The following is a 20,053-nucleotide window of genomic DNA, read 5'->3' as shown; positions in this document are numbered from 1 at the left end:
AGCTCTTGATGAAATGCTCTGCTTTGAGAGTTATAAGGTGAACAATGATTTACGAATAGAACTTTCATACTAGACACTAGGAAGACCAAAAATCTTGTCCGAGAGACGGCAACTTACGTTTGGATAGAAAAACTATAAGGAACTGACACTGGCCATGCTAAGTAAATGTTAGCAGGTAAATAAATTCATGGCACTGTGAATTGCATTTTAAGCTTTTATTTAGTTCTGATGCCTTTCCACTTGGTACAGCTGTCAGAGAGCCACAGTTCCACAAAGTAGCAGGAAGTTCTGCTTCATAGATTCCCTTCCCAGCCACTGTGCTCCAAACCCTTGGTGTGAAAGCATTGTGATGCACCCAAAATACTGTTCAGTCAGTGGTACCCCGAGCTAGGAGCACCTCCGTCCATTACCATGGATGCTCACTGCAAAGATGTCGGCAGCCCTCCTGTGGGGAATCGAACCAACCAACTCCCTGTGCTGGGAGGGAGGAAGGGAAGGCAGAGGCCAGGCTTCCAAACACTTCCAACCAAATGGCCTAAGGGAGGTAAAGTGATGGAATTGTGTCAACTGCATGTTGCCTTGGCAGGAAGCACCAAGCGGGACAAAAAGTGACTGGAATGCAGGTAGAGACAGAGGATGGCAGGATGTGAGGGGCATTCGAATGAGCAAGGTCCTCAACCACTAGGCTCCCCTGGGGCATATAAGTCCAAGACAATGACTAGCTGCTGGAATTTTCCTACATAGAGAGGCTGGCAAATTCTGTATATCCTCCACAAATAGTGGCATGCCACAAGACTCATTTGGAAAATCATTGACTGCATTCAGCTTTTTTCTCCCCAGCAAACCATACCTGAGGTGAAAAAAAAACAAAACAAAAACCCTAGAGAAATGTGGGGTATCCACAGCCAGCACGCACCTTCCCGTTGAGGCCAGAGCACCGCGAGGAGAAAGCTACCTTCAGGTCTGGGTGGAGTGCAAGGGTTCAACACACAGCAGATTCCATGTGGACTTCAGCCACAGAGCCCAACCCAGGGGTACCAGCTCTGAGTGTCTCACTTTCCACCCAAATCAACAGGCAGGGCTAAAAGTTGCTTTTACAACAAAGAAAGGCCCTTGATCAAGTTTTTGCTCCTGTCAGAAAATGCTGGGCTGTCTCTGAGATGTGGAATACACCATTCTTTCAAAATAAAGGCATATATTTAAAGACAATACATTCAGATACGCTCGCAGGTTAATCTATGAATGAGGTGTAAGTGGTGTTATTTGTAGTTAGGAGCACTGGTGTGGGGACAGCCAGGTCTTCTAGCAAGAAATGTCACATCAAGTTTTCTGTTCCTGCCACTGGCTGCCTGTTTCCCCAAGTCTGGGTTTCTGATGCTGCGGTTTACCCCAGCACTCTCCTCCAGCCGTCCAAGGGGCTTCCACATCAACAACAGGGAGGAGTCTCACTCATATTTAACTCTTTAGGCTCCGCTCTGGAGACAGTGGTACACCTGCAGTTATTCACTTAGCCTTCGTGGTGTACTTCTGTCCCCAACACAATGAAAAGCTGAAAGGAAAATGGCCCCTGCAACGTCTGTATATATCCAGTTGTCTGAGGCTGCTTCTCTAGGACTAATGGTAATCAAACCAATTCTAGGAAAGAAGCAGAGCACAGAATGTTAAGATGAAATGCAAGCCTACCATTTTGTACAGAATTTTTCTTCTCAGATGATCAAGCTCGAAGGATAAACAGAGTTGCTAATCTTATCAAACTGTATCCTGGAGAATAAGAATTTTGAGACTGGCAATGCAGTTAGGACTAGAGCCATAAGTACCCACCGTAAGAGTGCATGGAAGCCCTCAAGCAAGTAGCATGCAAGTGATGTATGTCAGTATTTTTGGCATTGATAGGTAAGTCAAGTAGATGTAACATGAAGGAATGAGGTCACTTCAAAGTGGCTGTTATCAGTGAACTCTTTAATGAAGTGGAGTCGTCCTCACTGTAACTGACCACTCTAAAATGCTACTGCACGACACTTCACTTCCTTCTCTACAAGAAAAGGCAATACACGAGCCAATCTGCACAAAAGGGGCTGTGAATGTGCTGTGAATGCAAGGGAAGGACACGATTCACACTGCATCTGTCTTCCGCAGCTGGTCTTCTGCCATGAAAGGCTCGCAGCAAGGACATGATCCTCACTCACCCCCCAGGCGCCCCCCCCCCCCCCAGGCCAGGCAAGCCTGTACTCGGCAACATCCCAGCAGAGAACTCAAGTCTGCTGAGTCAGATGGCTTCGTTTTCGTTTTTGTCACGTGGATCTGGAATTTTATTGAGTTCCAAATTGGATGTGCCCATGGACATGCATGTCGCAGTTTAGTCTCAGAATGGCTAAGTGAAAATAATGGCTTAGTTACAAGTGACAACAGGTAACATGAAATTAGCTTAATCAACGTGTCCTCAGATTCAGGAGGTAACAATTAAGCTGTCTGTGCCATGTTTCCTTTGATAAACCATAAGAACTTACATGGCAAGAGCCACTAGATACCCACAACGCACACATTCCATTCCCATTCGGCCTCGGGTGAAGCGAGGACTCCTCGCAACCCTGTGGACAAAGCCCAGCAATTCCAAGTTCTGTGCGGTCATGGGTCTTTCCATCCGTGTCAACACACCAAGCTGCTGAATACCAAGATGCTTCTGACAACTAAGTCCCAAAGTGTTCTGAACATGGTGGACACATGCATCTTATCTCCACGGACCTTGTTTGTAGTCGCTCACAAGTATTTTACCTTTACATTATGTAAAGCTGTTGAGCAACGTCAATGTTGGCAGCAAAACTTTTGTAAACTTTAAGAAGCTAAAACTGCTGAGATACCTTTGCCGTATCTGGTGACAAATCTGATGGACTGGGTTAAATCCACTTTGATATATAGCAAAATGTCTATTAACTTTACTGACCTCACTGGTTCCTCACTGGTTCATATGTGAACTATATATAGCATTCAGTTAAGTAAAAACAATGGTCTATTTTTTTTTTTTTTTTGCCAGTCCTGGGCTTGGACTCTGGGCCTGAGCACTGTCCTTTTGCTCAAGGCTAGCACTCTGCCACTTGAGCCACAGCGCCACTTCTGGCCATTTTCTGTATATGTGGTGCTGAGGAATCGAACCCAGGGCCTCATGTATACAAGGCAAGCACTCTTGCCACTAGGCCATATTCCCAGCACCTCATGTCTATTTCTATGAGCAAAGCTGAGCACAGGATTGCATGGTCTCGAACGTGTCACTACTAAGACCATTGGTGTATGACATGGTGCTACAATAATCCCTGTCTGGAATTTCGCTCTCAAGTTTTCAGAGTACTTCTCTATCGTACTGTAATTCTATTACAACTCCATAAATCGAAGGTACAGGCTAAAAAACAGAGGCAAGTCTACCCTGAGGCACTCCTCAGTCTGCGGGCTTGTTTTGATAAACGCTTTCAGATTCTCACCCAGTGGCCCGCTAGCAGAGATGCTGCCTCACAGAGAGTGGCTGAGAACTGGAGACGCTGCCCACACAGCACAGACAGTGGGCAACACCTAGCTTCTAGGATGAAGAACAAAAGCAGGACTTGAGGAATGAAGCTGGTGTGGTGTACATTTTTCAAAGTACTTTTTTTTCCCCTTGCTTTTCATGTAGCTCTGTTGAATGAAGATGTGGAGACAACAGAACTCTTTTCTGTATCAGGAGAGAACTGGTAGGGAAACAACTTTCCTAAAATCATCCAGCTCTTTCAGGCCAGAGTCTACTACCTAATTACTCAAATGTGGAGTGCTATAGGAACCAAATATTAGATTGTGTTTAACAGTAGTGAAAACCCAGTTAAACCTCCTGACAATTAGCTCTTACTGTTACAACAGACTAAAGAATTTAGGAACCATATTCACCTGAATTGTCAGGAAATAAACCATTGCAACCTGTCCTACAAGTTCCCCTTTGTGAAGGTAGCTTTTATATCTACAGAAATGGTTTACACCATCATTCTGGATGGAGATGAGCACCAATGTCCACAGGAGATGAGGAGAGAATGGAACAATGCAAGACAGAGAAAGAAAGTAAGTTAGCAAAGCCACCGGACATCAGGGTAACGAGGATGGGTGGAGGGGTGGCTAATCAGAATGTCTGGATTAAAGGGGACAAGCTATCCCATTTTTAGCAGCAGGCCACTGTGAGGATGTATGATTGAGCTTTCTAGATATTTTGATTTTTGAAGAATAGACTGTGAACAGTTTGATCTTTAGACTTTTAATATTGGCTAGTAATTAAAAAGAAAAAGCCAAAACAGAACACTGTAAAGGCTAAACACCTCTTGGAGCTTTGGGTGTACAACTGGTATTGTGGCTGCTCCATCTGTCAGCTTTTAGATGCAGATAAAAAAGGGAAGGCGCTGTAAGATTGGAAAGCAGGACGTCAAGAGGAAGAGGTGTGGATAGACCGGCAACAATCTTGTCACTGCTATGCTCTATTCAAGCCACTGTCAATACTAGTCCTTCTCATCCTGCGGTTCAGATCAAAACTTGTTCATTGCTTTTCTGGTTTTGGTGTGGTGCTGGATTCCAAACCCAGGGCTTCATGCATGGTAAACAAGCACTCTTAACGGGCGTTACATCTCAACCATCTCTCTTACATCTAAAGACCTTTTACCAGACTTTTCTTAAAAGAGTAAACAGGAACGGTAACGACCTTGGTTGTAGTCCAAATGAGGAACACTGTAGGTGTCTAATGATTTCCTTTTTCTAATAGCTGAAATTAAAGCATATACTCTTTTAGTTAATATTAGAATTTCAGAATATTAAATGCAATGAAAACTAAAAGAATGTGCATTCTTTATTCTGCTATTTATGTGCACTGGGAGGGTGCAGAAAGGGTTTTGGCATTAGCTTGCAGATAGAGCACATGCGTAACTCCCAATGGCTTACGGCATTGCATTCAAGTCACTGAAGTTCTCCATTCACATGTAATCTAGGAAAAAAATCAATTCTCTCTCACATACAAATTTAAATATATGCATACACAAATTCTCACAAGTTGTTTTACCCACACTACTGTAACATGGACCACAGAAGACACAGTATTTGGTAATCAAAACTTCTTACTATTAGCACTTTTCTTTCTTTTTTTTTTTTGGCTAGTCCTGGGCCTTGGACTCAGGGCCTGAGCACTGTCCCTGGCTTCTTCCCGCTCAAGGCTAGCACTCTGCCACTTGAGCCACAGCGCCACTTCTGGCCGTTTTCTGTATATGTGGTGCTGGGGAATCGAACCTAGGGCCTCATGTATCCGAGGCAGGCACTGTTGCCACTAGGCTATATCCCCAGCCCCTACTATTAGCACTTTTAAAGACAATTTTTACCTTGGGTTTGGGATCCTCCCACAATGAGTTATGTGTTATTTTGCTCTACTTACCATGACTTTCACCTACCGTGAGTTAATCACACTCCTTCTCCTTTCCCCACCCCGATCAAGTATTGCATCAGTGTGCTTTAGGTCAACCAGTCTGATTTAGCACTGAATATCAGGTGTCCACATAATTTGTTAAATGTCTTCAAAACAAAGGCTTTTGAACTTAAGATAATTTCTTATTGAAGAAATCCGAGATACAAATACAGGTACCACTAGTATTTCTGTCTAAAAAACGAATTGAACTATTCTTCCTATTTAAGGTTATTAAACGATTTCTAACAATATAAAATTTTATCGTACGTATGTAAAAAATACAAGGGGAAAGTGTTTCCTAAGAGTAACTCTTAATCATGTGGAATTTGGCCACATTTCATTCTGGGGGGGGGGGTGGGGGGGGACATGCTGGAAATGCTGTCACATTAGCTTTTATCAAAGAATAAAAGAGAATCATAACCCAGCCAAGTGAGAACACAGCAACGCTCAGTCACTTATCCAAGTATTAGATTTCACAAATCTAAAAATGGTTTCTGATTGGCAAGGAACAATTCCATTTACACTTAAACATCTACTTTCTTGCATGAGAAAATTCGGGCCTTCACACTTATCTAGTACTTAGAAAACCTGAGCTCAATACCTATCATGTGTACTCTCATCTTCATCTCTGACAGGGTGTTTCAGCGTTCCTCAGGTGAGTTCACGTGCGGAGCTGTCACTGCACTCAAGTGTATGTGAATACTATTCTCATACCATGTTTCTCTTGACCTTTTCCTACAGGAAAAGAAAAATGCTTATCTAAGTGTATCATCTCATCCATCTTTTGGCTATTCTCACCCATGAATCATTTTCTCGAGTAACAGAATCAAACAATAAACATACTTTAATATTTTCCCTTGTAGTGATTTGGTATTTTTATGTTTATTACTACTGCAACTTGTATAAACATGAGCTCTATAATGGTATTTCCCCTTCAAAACTTTTACAGCGTCTTCAACAGGAAAGGTGACAATTACACGTAAAATACCCTCAATTGAAAATGAGACAAGACTGCATTTACAGGCTTCAAAGAATATTAAATGCACAGAAACTTAAGTGACGCAGTATTGTGACAACTGGTGTAATAGTAACTGGACAGACATCTTCAAATTTTCCCAGAATGCACAAACTTACTATGGTGATGGGGACTTTTACAGATTGTACCATATTCAAGATCTAATTAACAGCAAACTCTTCCCATCAAATAACTGTTATTTGTTGACATGACCCCAAATGACCATCTCAAGGGCAATTAAATCTGTCATCACTATCCTGTATATTTCATATATGAATCCAAATACATATGAAAGACAAAATAGTCTGGTTTGGTAGAACTGACAGTCTAGTGTAGTAGACTTCTATTACATCTAACTCATTTCAGCCCTATACTTTAGAATTCAAAACATATATTTTACAGAAAAAAATCATTATTTACAAATGAAAAATTCATCCTGAGAATTTTTTATTATGCAGGAGAATAGTTTCACAGGAAAGGCAATTACCAATCTGTGACATGAAAACGCACCAGTTAAAGAAGTCATAATTAGAGGTTCATTTATACAGTTATGGCCCAGAAAAGCATAACGGTATTTAAAAAGAACTTCCTTAAATTTAATTTCATACAAGAAATTAATCCTGTAATTTCTAATTCCAGTGTTCTTTCCCTTAAATTTCTTCTACTAATGTTACAGTGTTTTGGAAGTTGATGAAATAGAAAACTGCCAGAGTAGAGCTCCACGGTACACCCCCTGGGCCTAGATGGCGGTGGTGTGGTGGGCTGCCTCATGCTGCCCCAGCACTTATTTCATTCTGACTCTGAGAAGAAAACAGGCCCCATCTGCCTCTAGCCTTCCATATGTATGAAGTTCCTGTAATAGGAGCAGTTGTCTAAACAAGTTCAATGCTTCAAGAAAACAAAGTCAAGTTGAAATAAAAATATCAACAGATTCTTTGATTTATGTGACCAAAAAATAACCTACTTAAATTAAAATAAATGGTTCAAAAATTAATCAAATTGGTTTCTCAAGATGTGTAACTGCAACAAATTCCTGTGCACTAAGCTATGAGCAGACAGTGATTATTTTGGAGAAGGAAAAATAAGAAAAGTATGGAATTAGTACTGCAGATGCTGAAAAGGCAAGTGGCATGACTAGGAGAATGCCTCAAACAAATGCCATTTTGTTCCCGTGTCTACTGGCACCCATCCCCACGGTCCAAGGCTAGAGTAACCAAAGTCATTGAACAGTAGTGTGCAGAACTGTCAGCTAACAAACAACATAAAACAAGTCACGCTAGGTTATCGGTGGTCACGTTCTTCAGGGTTAGTCCAGTAACTCAAGACTTTACATTCTTTTGTCTTTGTTTATTTTCACTAAACATGTAAGGTTAATAAACAGACATACTCCAGAGTTAGTAGGTTGGTATTATAACATTTATTAAAATAATGCTATGGGTTAATAGAAACAGCAAAGAACCAAAGAATTAAAATGCAAGCTATGTAAAATCCCAACTAAAACCCAGAAGTGTCTAATGTATTCATTCATTAGCTAACTAAAAGCCCAAGAAAGACAAGACACCCAATATAATAAAGTACTGCAAAACAATTGGCAATTTTCAGTTATCAAAATTGTGGATTTTGCATTTGTATCCTTTTCTCAATCAAGAAAAAAATTCTTTTTGAATGTTATATAACATACATATAAAACAAGATAGAAAAATACATTATAAACTTGTAACAATGGCTGTAAATACATTATCTTACATGTTTCTCATAGGCAATAGGTTGGTTATGGTACATACATAGCATGAAACTACTAATAAAGAATAGACAAAAAATACATGTCAGCTGTACGATAACATACAAGCGACACTCCCATCTACCCACACTAAAAAATTACATAATACTGTCAGAAAAGTCTTAAAAACTACATACTTTAATAAGAAATAAATTCAATAAAGAATGATAATACTGAGAACCAAGGCATTCAGAGATTTCAAAAGTCATGCTTTTTTTCAGTTGATCCAAAATTTTGTCAACTAAGTTTTCAAAAGTTTGTTCAGAGCCAACATTACTCATAAATGTCACACATTTATTGTTTCATACATTTACTTTCTTCCCCATAAAAGACCTTTGATAAACATCTAAAATGTCCAGGTATAACACAGTTGAGATGAAACTGAATCAAATACTGGTATTGTTTTTTGTTTTTTTTTTTTAACTATCACCTCAAGTGTTTGAGTGTCGCAAATTTATTTAACCAACCAACCAAAATAAAAATCAAAATGGCACAGCATATATTGTAAATAAATCAAAACAACTGTATGTGTAACAGAAAGACAAAGCAGTGGCACATTAAACCAAAGCTAGCTGAGTAGGAAGCAATGTCTATTGCATAGTAAATAAACTGAAAACGGTTCCAAGTGAGACAAGATGATAGAGGTCACCTTGAAGGTGCCCCCTGAGCTTCCTGCTGACCTTGACTGTGGAGCTGAGAAGGTATGGAAGAGGGCTCGAGTTGATGAGCTGGGGATCCACCCTCACTTGAGATTTGCCACATCTGGTACTGAGCAGTTAATGGTATTCACTCAAGTGTTTAGATGCAGGCTTGCACACAAATCACTTAAACTACAAAATGGTTTGAACTGCACGAGAAACTGCAAGCTCAAACTGAAATGCAGTTCCATATTTATATGCACAATGATGCTAGTTTTTCACATTCTTTTAAAGTTTAAAAAATAGGGGGGAGGGATAAAAAAAATGTGTGCCTGTAGGGGCAACTACTAAAGCCAGCAGAGATGGACTACACAAGTTATCTGGTATGAGATAAAGAAGTCTGATTAAATGTGGGTCACTTAAAAACACTTTTTCAGAATGAAAATCACAAAGGATCATTTCTATGAAAAAGTTTGCTAGATATACTACTATATCCAATTAATAAGAAAAGAGAATCCAATATATCCCCTCTTCTCAAAAGAAAATAAAGGCTCTAATTTGTCTGTAAAATGATGTTCAGATCTCACATAATTTTTCTTTCAGAATGCTCTGGGCTAATATTACAGACTATAATAACCAAAAGTATTAAATTATGATTTTTTAAAGAATGACATTTTAAAACTTACTAGTCAAACCTAAGAGGTTATTAAATTTTTTCACAGTATCAGATTTGGCAAATTTGCATCAAGGTAACGTGGCACAAATCATATAATTCAAAGCATCAACTCATTTACCTCCCCTCATATCTTCTTTCACATACTGGGCGACTGAGTAGCATGCATTAACTTTTATTCTGAGGGAGGAGCTGATCTTACAAGACACTTGACTAAATGACCATGAAGGAAAATAAGGCACTTTCTTTTCTTTAGACTTATTCCAATACTTAAAAAATAAAAAAAGAAAGACAAAAAGGCTCTTTTGGTCTTTTGTTTCTTGACAACCACCAGAAAAAATTATTTAATGAAATAAAGGGTTTCTTTGTTCTTTTTCTTTTTTATAACACTTGAAAGTATAAAATGCTACATTTCCAAAAATATATATATTTTTTTCTGCACCAGCACCCTTGTATAGTAAAAGTATCTACTTTTTGTTCATTTGTTTCAATGCACTACACTTTATCTACAATTTCATTACATGTATACAGCAAATAGGCAAGCATGGCTTTTACATCCTTAATGATTTTTTTCTATACAGGGAAATTTAAAAAAAATACTTGAACAGTTTGCCCAGTAATGTGACACATAATGCATGTACCTTGTTCTCAAATATTTTTTTAAGGAGGTGTAAAATAATGGTTCAGTAATTTTAACTCAGTCATCTTTTTAAAAATAGTGTTGCAGTTCTGTTGTTTGCATTACTTTTCAAAACTCCTCAATAAGTTTTTGTCTCATGGCACAATTTCTTCGAATACTTCAAATTTTGGCAGGCAATATAAAAAAAGGCTGCAACTTCTGCCCTTTGAGGGCATGGTAGTGACTAAACAGCATATCAAATTTTGAATACTTTGTGAAATCACTTCACCAATGACATCCCTGACCAAAGGTTCATGCATGATGCACCACCACACAGTACATTCAGAGAGAGCTTTGACTTCGCTATGAGAAGAAAAAGGTTCCTAGAGTCTCTCACAGTAACTGCCTCTGTCATTTGAGTAGTTAAGGGCCATCTGTCTCCCTTTCTTCTTACCGTTCGCTTAGGGTAGGACATTGAAAGATGATCAGTGCTGTGGGATGAACTGGGCCTTATTGCTTTACTACTATTCAGTGCAGGTTCTAGAACCACTTTCACCCAAACAAGGGAGGGAAAAAAAAAAGCTGAGTTGGAGGACAATTTCTTTGTCTTTTGTTTGGTTAGATGGTAAGACGAACGGACAAGTGCCTCAGCTCGCTGCACTGACGACAGGCAAGCAAAGGCGATTACCAGTTAACTGATCAGCAGGCAGGCATGGTCAGGTCATCATTGGGTGAAGAGTTCAGAGGTCAGAAGGTCATAGGTTAGTTGCCGGTGGCGGCTGGGTGGTTAGAAACAAAAAACAAAACAAAAAAAGAAAAGAAAAGATAGAGAAGAGATTAGTTTCAGCTAGTGACGGCTTAATGACAACATGAAAAACTAATCACAACTAATAAAAAAGGCATGTTTAACTCTGACAAACTGATTGACACCATCTACAGATTACAATAAAAATCATGACAATTTCATATCATGATTTGTACAAATGAAGAAGAGCCCACTCCCACCAAAAAAAATCAACTGGTTAACAGAAAAAAATAGAAATAAAATACAACTAACAACTAATAGTTAGTAGCAGTCAATGAAGGAAATTGGAAAACAACAATGAATAAATAGGTTCGGTATACAGAATTTTGAACAGTCAGTGCAGTTATCAGTATCTGACTGCTATTAAGCATTAGTATTCTCTCAGATGCAAGCAATAAAGCAACTATTAATGATGGATGTGATTATTAATAACTGATGATCAACAGAAATGAATCTAGATACTTAAATTTCTATGAACAATTTGGTTCAACATAAACTCTGGGCCAAACAAGGTTTATTTTGTTCAATAAATGTTTATTGCTTTTTCAATTATTCTATTTACAAACAACACGAAGTTTCTTGGCCTCATGATACAAAGCAATACTGTAGTCTAGCAGTGTAGGCAACATCATGGGAACCAGAAAAAGGCCAGGCTCTTTGGCACTGGCCAATGCTTTCCAGTTGAAAATACTATTTTACACATATAGAACACTTATAAAATGCACTTGCATGTAAACACTGTAAAATCCTGCCATTTAAAATTCTATACCTCAAAGAGCTCTAAGTACATCAAAAAATAGAAGAAATTTCTAATTGATACCAATAAGGCATTTTAAAACTACAAACAGCTTTCTTTACTCAATTTCAAAGCTAATACTCTGCAATACAATAAAATCTGACATTTCATATACATTCCTGCTTTATATTTTTATATTTTAAAAGAAGCCACCTGTAAATACTATTTTCCTTTGCAAAATAACAAAAATAACAAAAAGAACCAAAAAAATTTAAAAAATTACAGTAAAACATAAAAGTAGTTCTCAAGTGGAAAAGTCATCATTCCCAATGTCCTTGAGTTGTCCCTTCCTTAACCAACCTCTGTCACCTTCTGCTTCACCAAACTTGGTCCACTTAACAGTAGTATGGTTTTTAAGACTCATTCAACAGCTTAATTATTTCTACTATATTCTGAGGTTTGAATAGAATTTTCTGTACTGTTGCCATTGCAACTAAGGCAGAGGAGATGTGAATGAAATGGTATTCAGTGCAACATTAGATTCTGTGCCACTTCAAAAATCAAAACCCAGTAGGTGTAATGTTCACAGGGTTTCAAATCATATGTCTAATGGACTGATTTACCTTCACAGGATGAAAAAGCTTTCTTCAGTCAATCATTTAGGACAATTAATGGATACTACAAAAAAAATACCATATCATCCTCCATGTGACCAAATCATTCCTGAATGTCTTAAGATAAACTGGAACTTTATTTAAAATTAAAAATTCTACTCCAAAATCAAAGGAGGAAATAAATACTTAACATGATATAGTCACACTACTTTTTCACAGGTTCTTCAACATATGGAATCTTTAAAGCTTTTTTGGCTTCTAATTAAATTTTTGAGTAAAAGTGTTTAAATATCTTATTACAAATTATGTGAGTAACTTTTGTTTTGTGAATCACTAACTCAGAAAATTTTCTGATAATGTTCGAGTGTGAAATACGTAACAAAGCAAATGATCATTTATATATACCTAGTATACACCCTCTGCCAAGTCTTGGCCTTTTATAGTACACACAGGTATATCAATTGTGCAAAATCACTTACAGTTCAATACAAATAAAAAGTCAGCTGGTCTTTTGTAGGTTTCAAATTCAGGTTTGAAGTATGTAATAGAGGTGGGCTTATTTTTAGTAAAGAACTAGGTATCTGTCAGCCATGTAGTACTTTTAGGCTCACACAGAAGAATTACACGGTTATATGTATAAGACTGACTTTCTTTGCATCAAGTGGATGCTTATAAAAATCTCCTCTTCAAAATAATGTTTTAAAACTAAGAAAAAAAACCTCAAAAATAGAGAAAACAGTAGTATCATAAAATAATTTAAGTGAAGGACTTTAGGCATCTCCTTAGACCCTTGAGTGCATAGTGACAGTAAGTCTATAAGTATTCCATTATTTATTTTTTAAAAAATTAGCATTTCGGTTTGCTGACATTGCTTTCTAAATTAAAATGTGAGTTAATCAAAACAAATTAACTACAAAAAAAGAGCCATGCATGGAATGTGGAATGTGTTGTCATTTCCCAACCAGAATATAATCTTCCTTTAGTATCTTCCAGCTATCTAAAGGCACTGGATTAAGAAACCCATTAATTAGTGTGTTAAAACAAAACTGTGAGACACCTCCTAAGAGTATATAGGGAATAACAATTAACTAAAGAAAAATTAAAAACTCTGTAGTACTACTTTAGACACTAGCAGTATGAATACAGCTTCAAATGGGTAGATTACTTTCTTTAAACCCAGTGACTCCACCCTAAGACAAGTTTATATGCTCATTCATGGCCTATTTGCCAAGGAGTACTATATGTTAATGGAAAACTGCTGGGCATGGAGTCTGTTCATTGAAAAAATGACTACAAATGATGTATACATTAGTTTAAAAGTCTTCAGAGGTTCTTCAATCATGCATGTTATGAAGTATCACCAAGCATCTTTGGAAAGGCATTTCTAATGATATCATCAGCTGTGTCCAGTATTTATTATGATCAGTGTTCAAGAAAACCATGTAAAGCAGGATAGGTCTTTCACAAATTCATAGAGGACATACAATAGAATATAAATTCATTATTTTCCCACTAATATTAGAGTTTCTGATTAATTTAATAGGTAAAAAATGTGCCATAATGTTGTTCTTAAAAAACCTTTTCCTACTGTCTCACGCAGAAAAAAAAAAAACAACAACTTAAAAACAATGTCAATAAACCGAAAATAACACTCCTTATGAGCACAAATAGTTTATAAAAGGGTCCGAGGGTATACACAGGACACAAATTAAAAATATTGAAAAGGAGAAAAATGAAGACTTATTTTCTAGTCACAGGTTAGTCAAAAAGGATTTCACATACCACAGAACTTCAGGAGATGGTTTACCTTCAGATAATATATTTTAGCAGCAAATGACAAAGATCAAAGGATCCATTTTGGCAAGAGAATGTAAGAATAAAAGGGAACTGATTTGCTAATTTACATGAAAAAAAAATCCCACTACATGACAGTTATCTTCACAGTCCTGACCTTGTTGATTTCAGCTAAGTACTTGGCATCTACACTCTTGTGTTTATACAGTGGCTCAAATGTTTTCTTGTAAAGAAAATCGAAACTAAATCTTCAGTTTTCTCCAAAAGTACACAGCAGGCTTATATTCCTCTACTTCTTTCAATAAAGCACCATCCATTCAATCATTTTGCAATACCAACCCCAAATTTCACAACAATTAAAAGGCAAAATTTAGCAAAAGTAATTACTGAAAAATAGTTAAGGCAACATACAAATTTAGTAGGTTCCCCAAATTGGCTAATTTAAGTTTTAGTAGGAATAAATCATAGTATATAATAATAGAAGATTTAATAAGTTAAGATATGAAGGAAGGAAAAAACCCACCCCAACCCTTAAATCTGTGAATTATTAAAATGAATTTCCAAAAGGAAAAGAAATGGTGTTCAGGTAAGCAGTTGTTTTTATCCACCAGGTGTGGTGTTGCAAATTTTATGGACATCCAACGCATTTCTTATAAACAAGAACTGCAGAACTAAACTAACCTCGGTCTGCGGTCACAATCCTTTGGTAAGGATGGACACGCATATCGTGCCTTCGAACTTTAGTAGCCACCGCACCTAGTTAAATTGCAATTACCAAGACAAAGTTAGAAAACATACATAAGGGGGGGGGGGAGAAAACATTAACAGCAGGTTTATCAAAATGGATTTCAAATGTTCATTTACTACAAAAGTTTGTTTTAAGAAACATGTTAAGGCACAGTAGTTTTAAAATTAACTGTAATGTCATGTGTATTATATGTATCTATTAATATTGCATTCATTTCAAACATGTTGGCCTTAACCTATTTTATCCATTCATTTACAATCCCCAAGTTACAGCATTTCATCAACTCATTAGATCCAAACATATTTGAGCTTTACTAGTCACATATTCACTGAAGTGCCTTTCTTGCAGTAGGACTACTTAAATAGTGCCGTGTTTAATGCTGACAATTATGTGCTAACCTTAAGACCACTTCCAGAGTTTATCACTTAAGAAGGTTTAAAAGCCATTCTTAAAGCCTACAGATTGTGGTTTTAAACTTTGAGTCAATAAGTATGAACTGCAATGAATTAGGTGATTAGTAAAGCAAACAGTGTAGTACACTTAGCAGTCAGTATACTCCTGTACACTCCTTTATAAATTACCGTTACTTTGTAGTATTACAGACTAAACCAAATTAATAACATAATTTTACTTTATATCTATGTGCAAAAAGTGCAAGTAAGTCACTGACTGCTAGGCTAAGCTTTTTCCCCGGAGGCTGCTGAGACTAAGCATTTGTTAAATTCAGATCTGATGAGGGTTCGGTTAAGACCGTTCTTGAATTCTTAGCCTTTCGTTGGGAAAGCCATACCTAAAGATAAAAGGAACGGAATTAAAAATTAGTCATCAATGAAGACTTGATGCTAATACCAATCTCCTCACCACCACCAACACACTTGTCTGCATCTGTTTTGAAGGGCACTGCTTATTTTAAAATAATTTAGTATGAGATATGATACATAGCATGCATGTTATCTGTGTGCAAATTTATATTGTAACTTAGCAATTTTAAATAATTTCCTCAGTCCTCTGGGGGGTCAATATCATGTTTTACTGCTTAGGTGGCAACAGGAGAAATAACATTGGTTATGAGATATTTTTTACTTAGTACTTATTATCAATCACCTTATGAATGTTACATATGCATTTTGTTCTTAATTTTAGCCAATAATCAAGATTTTATCATTAAAATGTTTCCAACAAAAGAGAAACATCTTGTTTTGCAATGAGAAACTAGTTTTATAGCAGTGCCTCTTGATGTTTCTAAGCAGTAAACTGGTTGATCACCCCTTTGTCATTTTAGACAAGCTAACCATATACAAGTATAATTCCAATGGCAAAACCAAAGAGATCTTGCATTGAACGTACTGCAATAGCAGCTGGTGGCTAACAGCCCCAGACCTGCAAGAAGTTGAGAGTTCTAACTCCTCAGGAACAGATGCTGTGGGTGCAGCAGAGAGGAGTTCTTGGGGGTAGGAGGAGAGCATGCACAGGGCCACAGGATAGGGTATTAATAGAAAGAAAAACTTAAAAATAAGGTTACAGGTTACATGTTATTTTAAAAATGCTTCAGGAAATGTGCAACAGAAACAAGCCTGCCAATAAACAGTTCTGTGGTATAACTCTGACCTGTAATTACTTTATACAATGATGTAGACGAAAAACATGTACAACAAAATGTATTTGTTCATAAAACAAAAGGCACCTGAGTGCATGCACACACACAGATAACATACAGAGCATTGTGGCTTTCTTTAACTGAACAAAGTATTTTCAAGTTTAAATCTTAATGTCCAGGTTCATTAAAGACTTTCATTTTTTCTTAATAAATCAATATTATTGCTGGGGGCTGGGGGAACTCTTTAAAAGATCAAAGTCCTGAAAGTCAGCAGAATGCATGCAGCACCAAGGTCATACACAATTCAGGAAAAAAGTGTTCAAAGAATCTGTCTGGTAAAACAAAGGGGTTGCAGGGAAACAGTTTGTTCCACATTGACTGGTCGTGTTATAACAGCTGCTGTATTCTAGTCCTTCATCCAGCAAGTCAATGGGCTGAAATATCAGGCATGACTGGCATTTCAATCCACTCTATAAAAAAAAGGCATCAGTAATGTCTTTTTCAAGCACACCACTTTTGTTCACGTAAAACCAAGCGTTTACAGTAAGATTTAATTTCTGCCTCCAGTGTGACTAATTTAGTAATGTAGAATTAATTCATCTATTCTACACTGCATTGCTGAAACAAACCAGGAGCATCTGTTATGTTTAATGTTAACTAAGACTCAAAAGACATCAATTTAAAAACTTTTTAAGGCTTCAAGCATTAACCTGGTCCCATTTTAAGTTATCACATGTATTTAAAGGCACAATAATATAAACATTATAAAAATCTCAAAATAGCTTTCTTTACATAGAATTTTAAATTACAGCTGGCAATTAATTAAATCTGTGAAAACAAAGAAATCTGACTTGGGAGATGGAACTAATGACACGGATGGGACCAAAATAAAACTCAAGAATTGCAGTAATGTCAAATGTTCAAAGTATTTCCTGTTTAAAATATGTACAACAAATCTGTCCAACTGAGGTGAATGTAAGTTATTAAAGAGAATTTGCACAAACATTAAGTGCAGTTATTTACCAAGAAAACACTCGTAAGAAGCTGAAATAAAATCAGATTCAAATTTCAGCATTTCTTAATAGAAACTTATCTTGCCTCTCTAAAACTGCAAAAAAACAAAAAAAAAGGTCAAAGTCTGGGGCATCAAAACTTATCAAGAATGTGTTAAGCACCTAGACACAAGCACTTACCTAATACACCACTGGGTTCAATAGGGTACTCAAGGATTGACGTAGCTGGTGCCAATGTGTAGGGGTATTCATAGGGTGTGTAGATTAACCCAGCCTCGGGCCCTGGAGGGACTATTGCAGCAGTTGGGTGAGGAGTTCCGTTTGGCATGACAGCGGTCTGTATTTGTCTGATCAAAGGCATTATGGTAGGGCCAGCTGGCGTAGGCGTACGCAGAGCAGCTGGTGGGAGGACAGGCGCAGGCCCAGTAATAATCCTTGGAGCAGCCTGGGCAGTTGCTGCAAGAGAAAAGGCAAGGGCTGCTACAGTAAGCAAAGAAATTTAGAAAGAAGTATAGGGATAGCAGTATAAAAATATGGGAAAATGGAGGGGAGTAGGGAAAAGAAAGGAAAAAGCAGGAAAGGAGAAAAATAAAAGGAAATCATTAGTACATGCACTGATCACACAAAAATGCCAAAGTACACCAATCAAATGCAATCAGCTTTCCCTTTCCCAATCAGATTGAGTGTGCAAAAAATTACGGCACTGTAAAAGATGAATGAGACTCCTGAAATGTTATATTTAGTTCCTATATCTGATATATCTGTTTATAAGATTTAATGAGACTAAAGATGCATGCAAAAGCATAAGAAAACATGTGTATTAAAAGATGTTATTAAAAAAAAAATCTGTAATTAGAGTCCACAGAAACCCAGTCTTAATATATCCAAAAGTGAAACTTGAGTTTCAGTAAGACATTTTTCATGATACTAATAAGGCAAGTAACCAATAGGTGCAAATAGAAACTGAGTCTTTAGTAATTACTTCATAAACAGTACAAAAGATCCTAATTCCAAACTCGTGACTATTAATGACATTCTCCCGTCTCATCAGCTAATTGTAGCTCACCATTTGTAAGGTAACTACTTCTAAATTCACTGTTAGCTATCATTTTGGAGAGTTTACTTTAAAAAGTGTTATTTTAAAAAATATTACTTTCATATAAATAAACTTTAGATTGTCTCAAAATACAAATTTCACATCAGCTTTTTTAAGTATAAAAAGCTATCCTCTCAATAGCGTATAAAACTATGCAAGGGGGGCTGGGGATATGGCCTAGTGGCAAGAGTGCTTGCCTTGTATACATGAGGCCCTGGGTTCGATTCCCCAGTACCACATATACAGAAAACGGCCAGAAGAGGTGCTGTGGCTCAAGTGGCAGAGTGCTAGCCTTGAGCAAGAAGAAGCCAGGGACAGTGCTCAGGCCCTGAGTCCAAGGCCCAGGACTGGCAAAAAAAAAAAAAAAAAAACAACAACTATGCAAGGGGAAAACTTTGATGTGGAGGTCCAAGGGGAATAGACTAAAATAGTCCCACCCACTGATCTCTGTGAACTCAGATCTGAACTCAATAGGGAAAAAAATACTGGAGAGGAAACATGCAAGCCAGGAAAGGAAAAGAACTTAACAGAAGGGCCATTTCAGTCAGATACATTTTGTCTTCTACATAAGGTGTAACAAAGTAAGCTAAGAGCCTTAAATAGGTAGTTAACAGAATAGCACATTTCTTCAAAGACACTTTTGAATTTAAAAGTTGAAATTTCATGAGAATGATAAAGATTTACAAATTCAAAACTTTCATATGCTAGCATAAAATAAAACCAAGAGCAGCCATGCTGGTGGCTGACACCTATAATCCTAGCTGGTCAAGTGACTGAGATCTGAGAATCATGGTTCAAAGCCAGTCTGACTAGCAAAGTCCATGAGGCTCTCATCTCCAGTAGAGGTATGGTTCACATGGTAGAGCCCTAGCCTTGAGCACAAAAGCTCAGGGACAGTATCCAGGTCCCGAGTTCAAGTCCTAGGACCGGTACTGAAATAACATAAAAAATAAAACCAAGAGGGCTACATAATTGTAAATGGGGCTGTTGAGCCTGGCGCCTGTGATCCTAGCTACTCAGGAAGCTGAGACTTGAGGATGATGGTTTCACACCAGCCCAGGAAGGAAAGGTCCCCTTAAGACTCTTATCTCCAATTAACCACTCAAAAACTGGAAGTAGCACTGTGACTCCATTGGTAGTCTTGTGCACAGAATGGCTCAGGGACAGCGCCCAGACCCTGAGTTCAAGCCCCACAAATAAAGGGGAAAAATGGGATTGTTGGTCTCAGATGATATTTTATGTCAACTCGTCAGTCTGTTCATGTACTATGATGCCAAAAGGAGAAAGGTTTGTAGACAAAACAGCTGAGACAGTTGTAAGCCTGGGCCTCAGCATCATTCTTACGTGATTTAATGTTGGCATCTCTGTAGGTGCCATTCAGAATGGCAAGCTCCATCAGCTGCATCTTCTTCAGGCTATCCTCTCCTTCTGCCTATAAAAGAATCATGAGAGCACAAACATTAGTGGCTA

The 20,053-nt window shown here is 37.6% G+C and overlaps 1 protein-coding gene across 6 annotated transcripts in view; it reads right to left on the bottom strand.

Moving 5' to 3' along the window:
• Positions 1-8,065: 8,065 nt before the first annotated feature.
• The window catches only part of Qki (QKI, KH domain containing RNA binding), a 119,946-nt gene continuing 107,958 nt past the window's right edge, over positions 8,066-20,053 (bottom strand). Inside the window, exons 5-8 of one of the 6 annotated variants that reach the window (XR_007212164.1) lie at positions 19,928-20,015; positions 17,668-17,967; positions 14,811-15,667; positions 8,066-10,959 (exon numbers count right to left, since the gene is read on the bottom strand). Coding sequence is in view for 5 of the 6 variants with exons in the window: in XM_048354414.1 (XP_048210371.1) it covers positions 10,943-10,959; positions 14,811-14,885; positions 17,668-17,967; positions 19,928-20,015 (480 nt within the window). In the remaining variant the exon portion in view is untranslated. The other 5 variants (XM_048354415.1, XM_048354414.1, XM_048354417.1 and 2 more) reach the window with 5 other exon arrangements.

This window comes from Perognathus longimembris, chromosome 9 (assembly GCF_023159225.1).
Source record: "Perognathus longimembris pacificus isolate PPM17 chromosome 9, ASM2315922v1, whole genome shotgun sequence".
Lineage (NCBI taxonomy): Eukaryota > Metazoa > Chordata > Mammalia > Rodentia > Heteromyidae > Perognathus > Perognathus longimembris.
The sequence above is the reverse complement of the archived record's forward strand: the minus strand, read 5'-3'. Positions and strand labels throughout refer to the sequence as shown.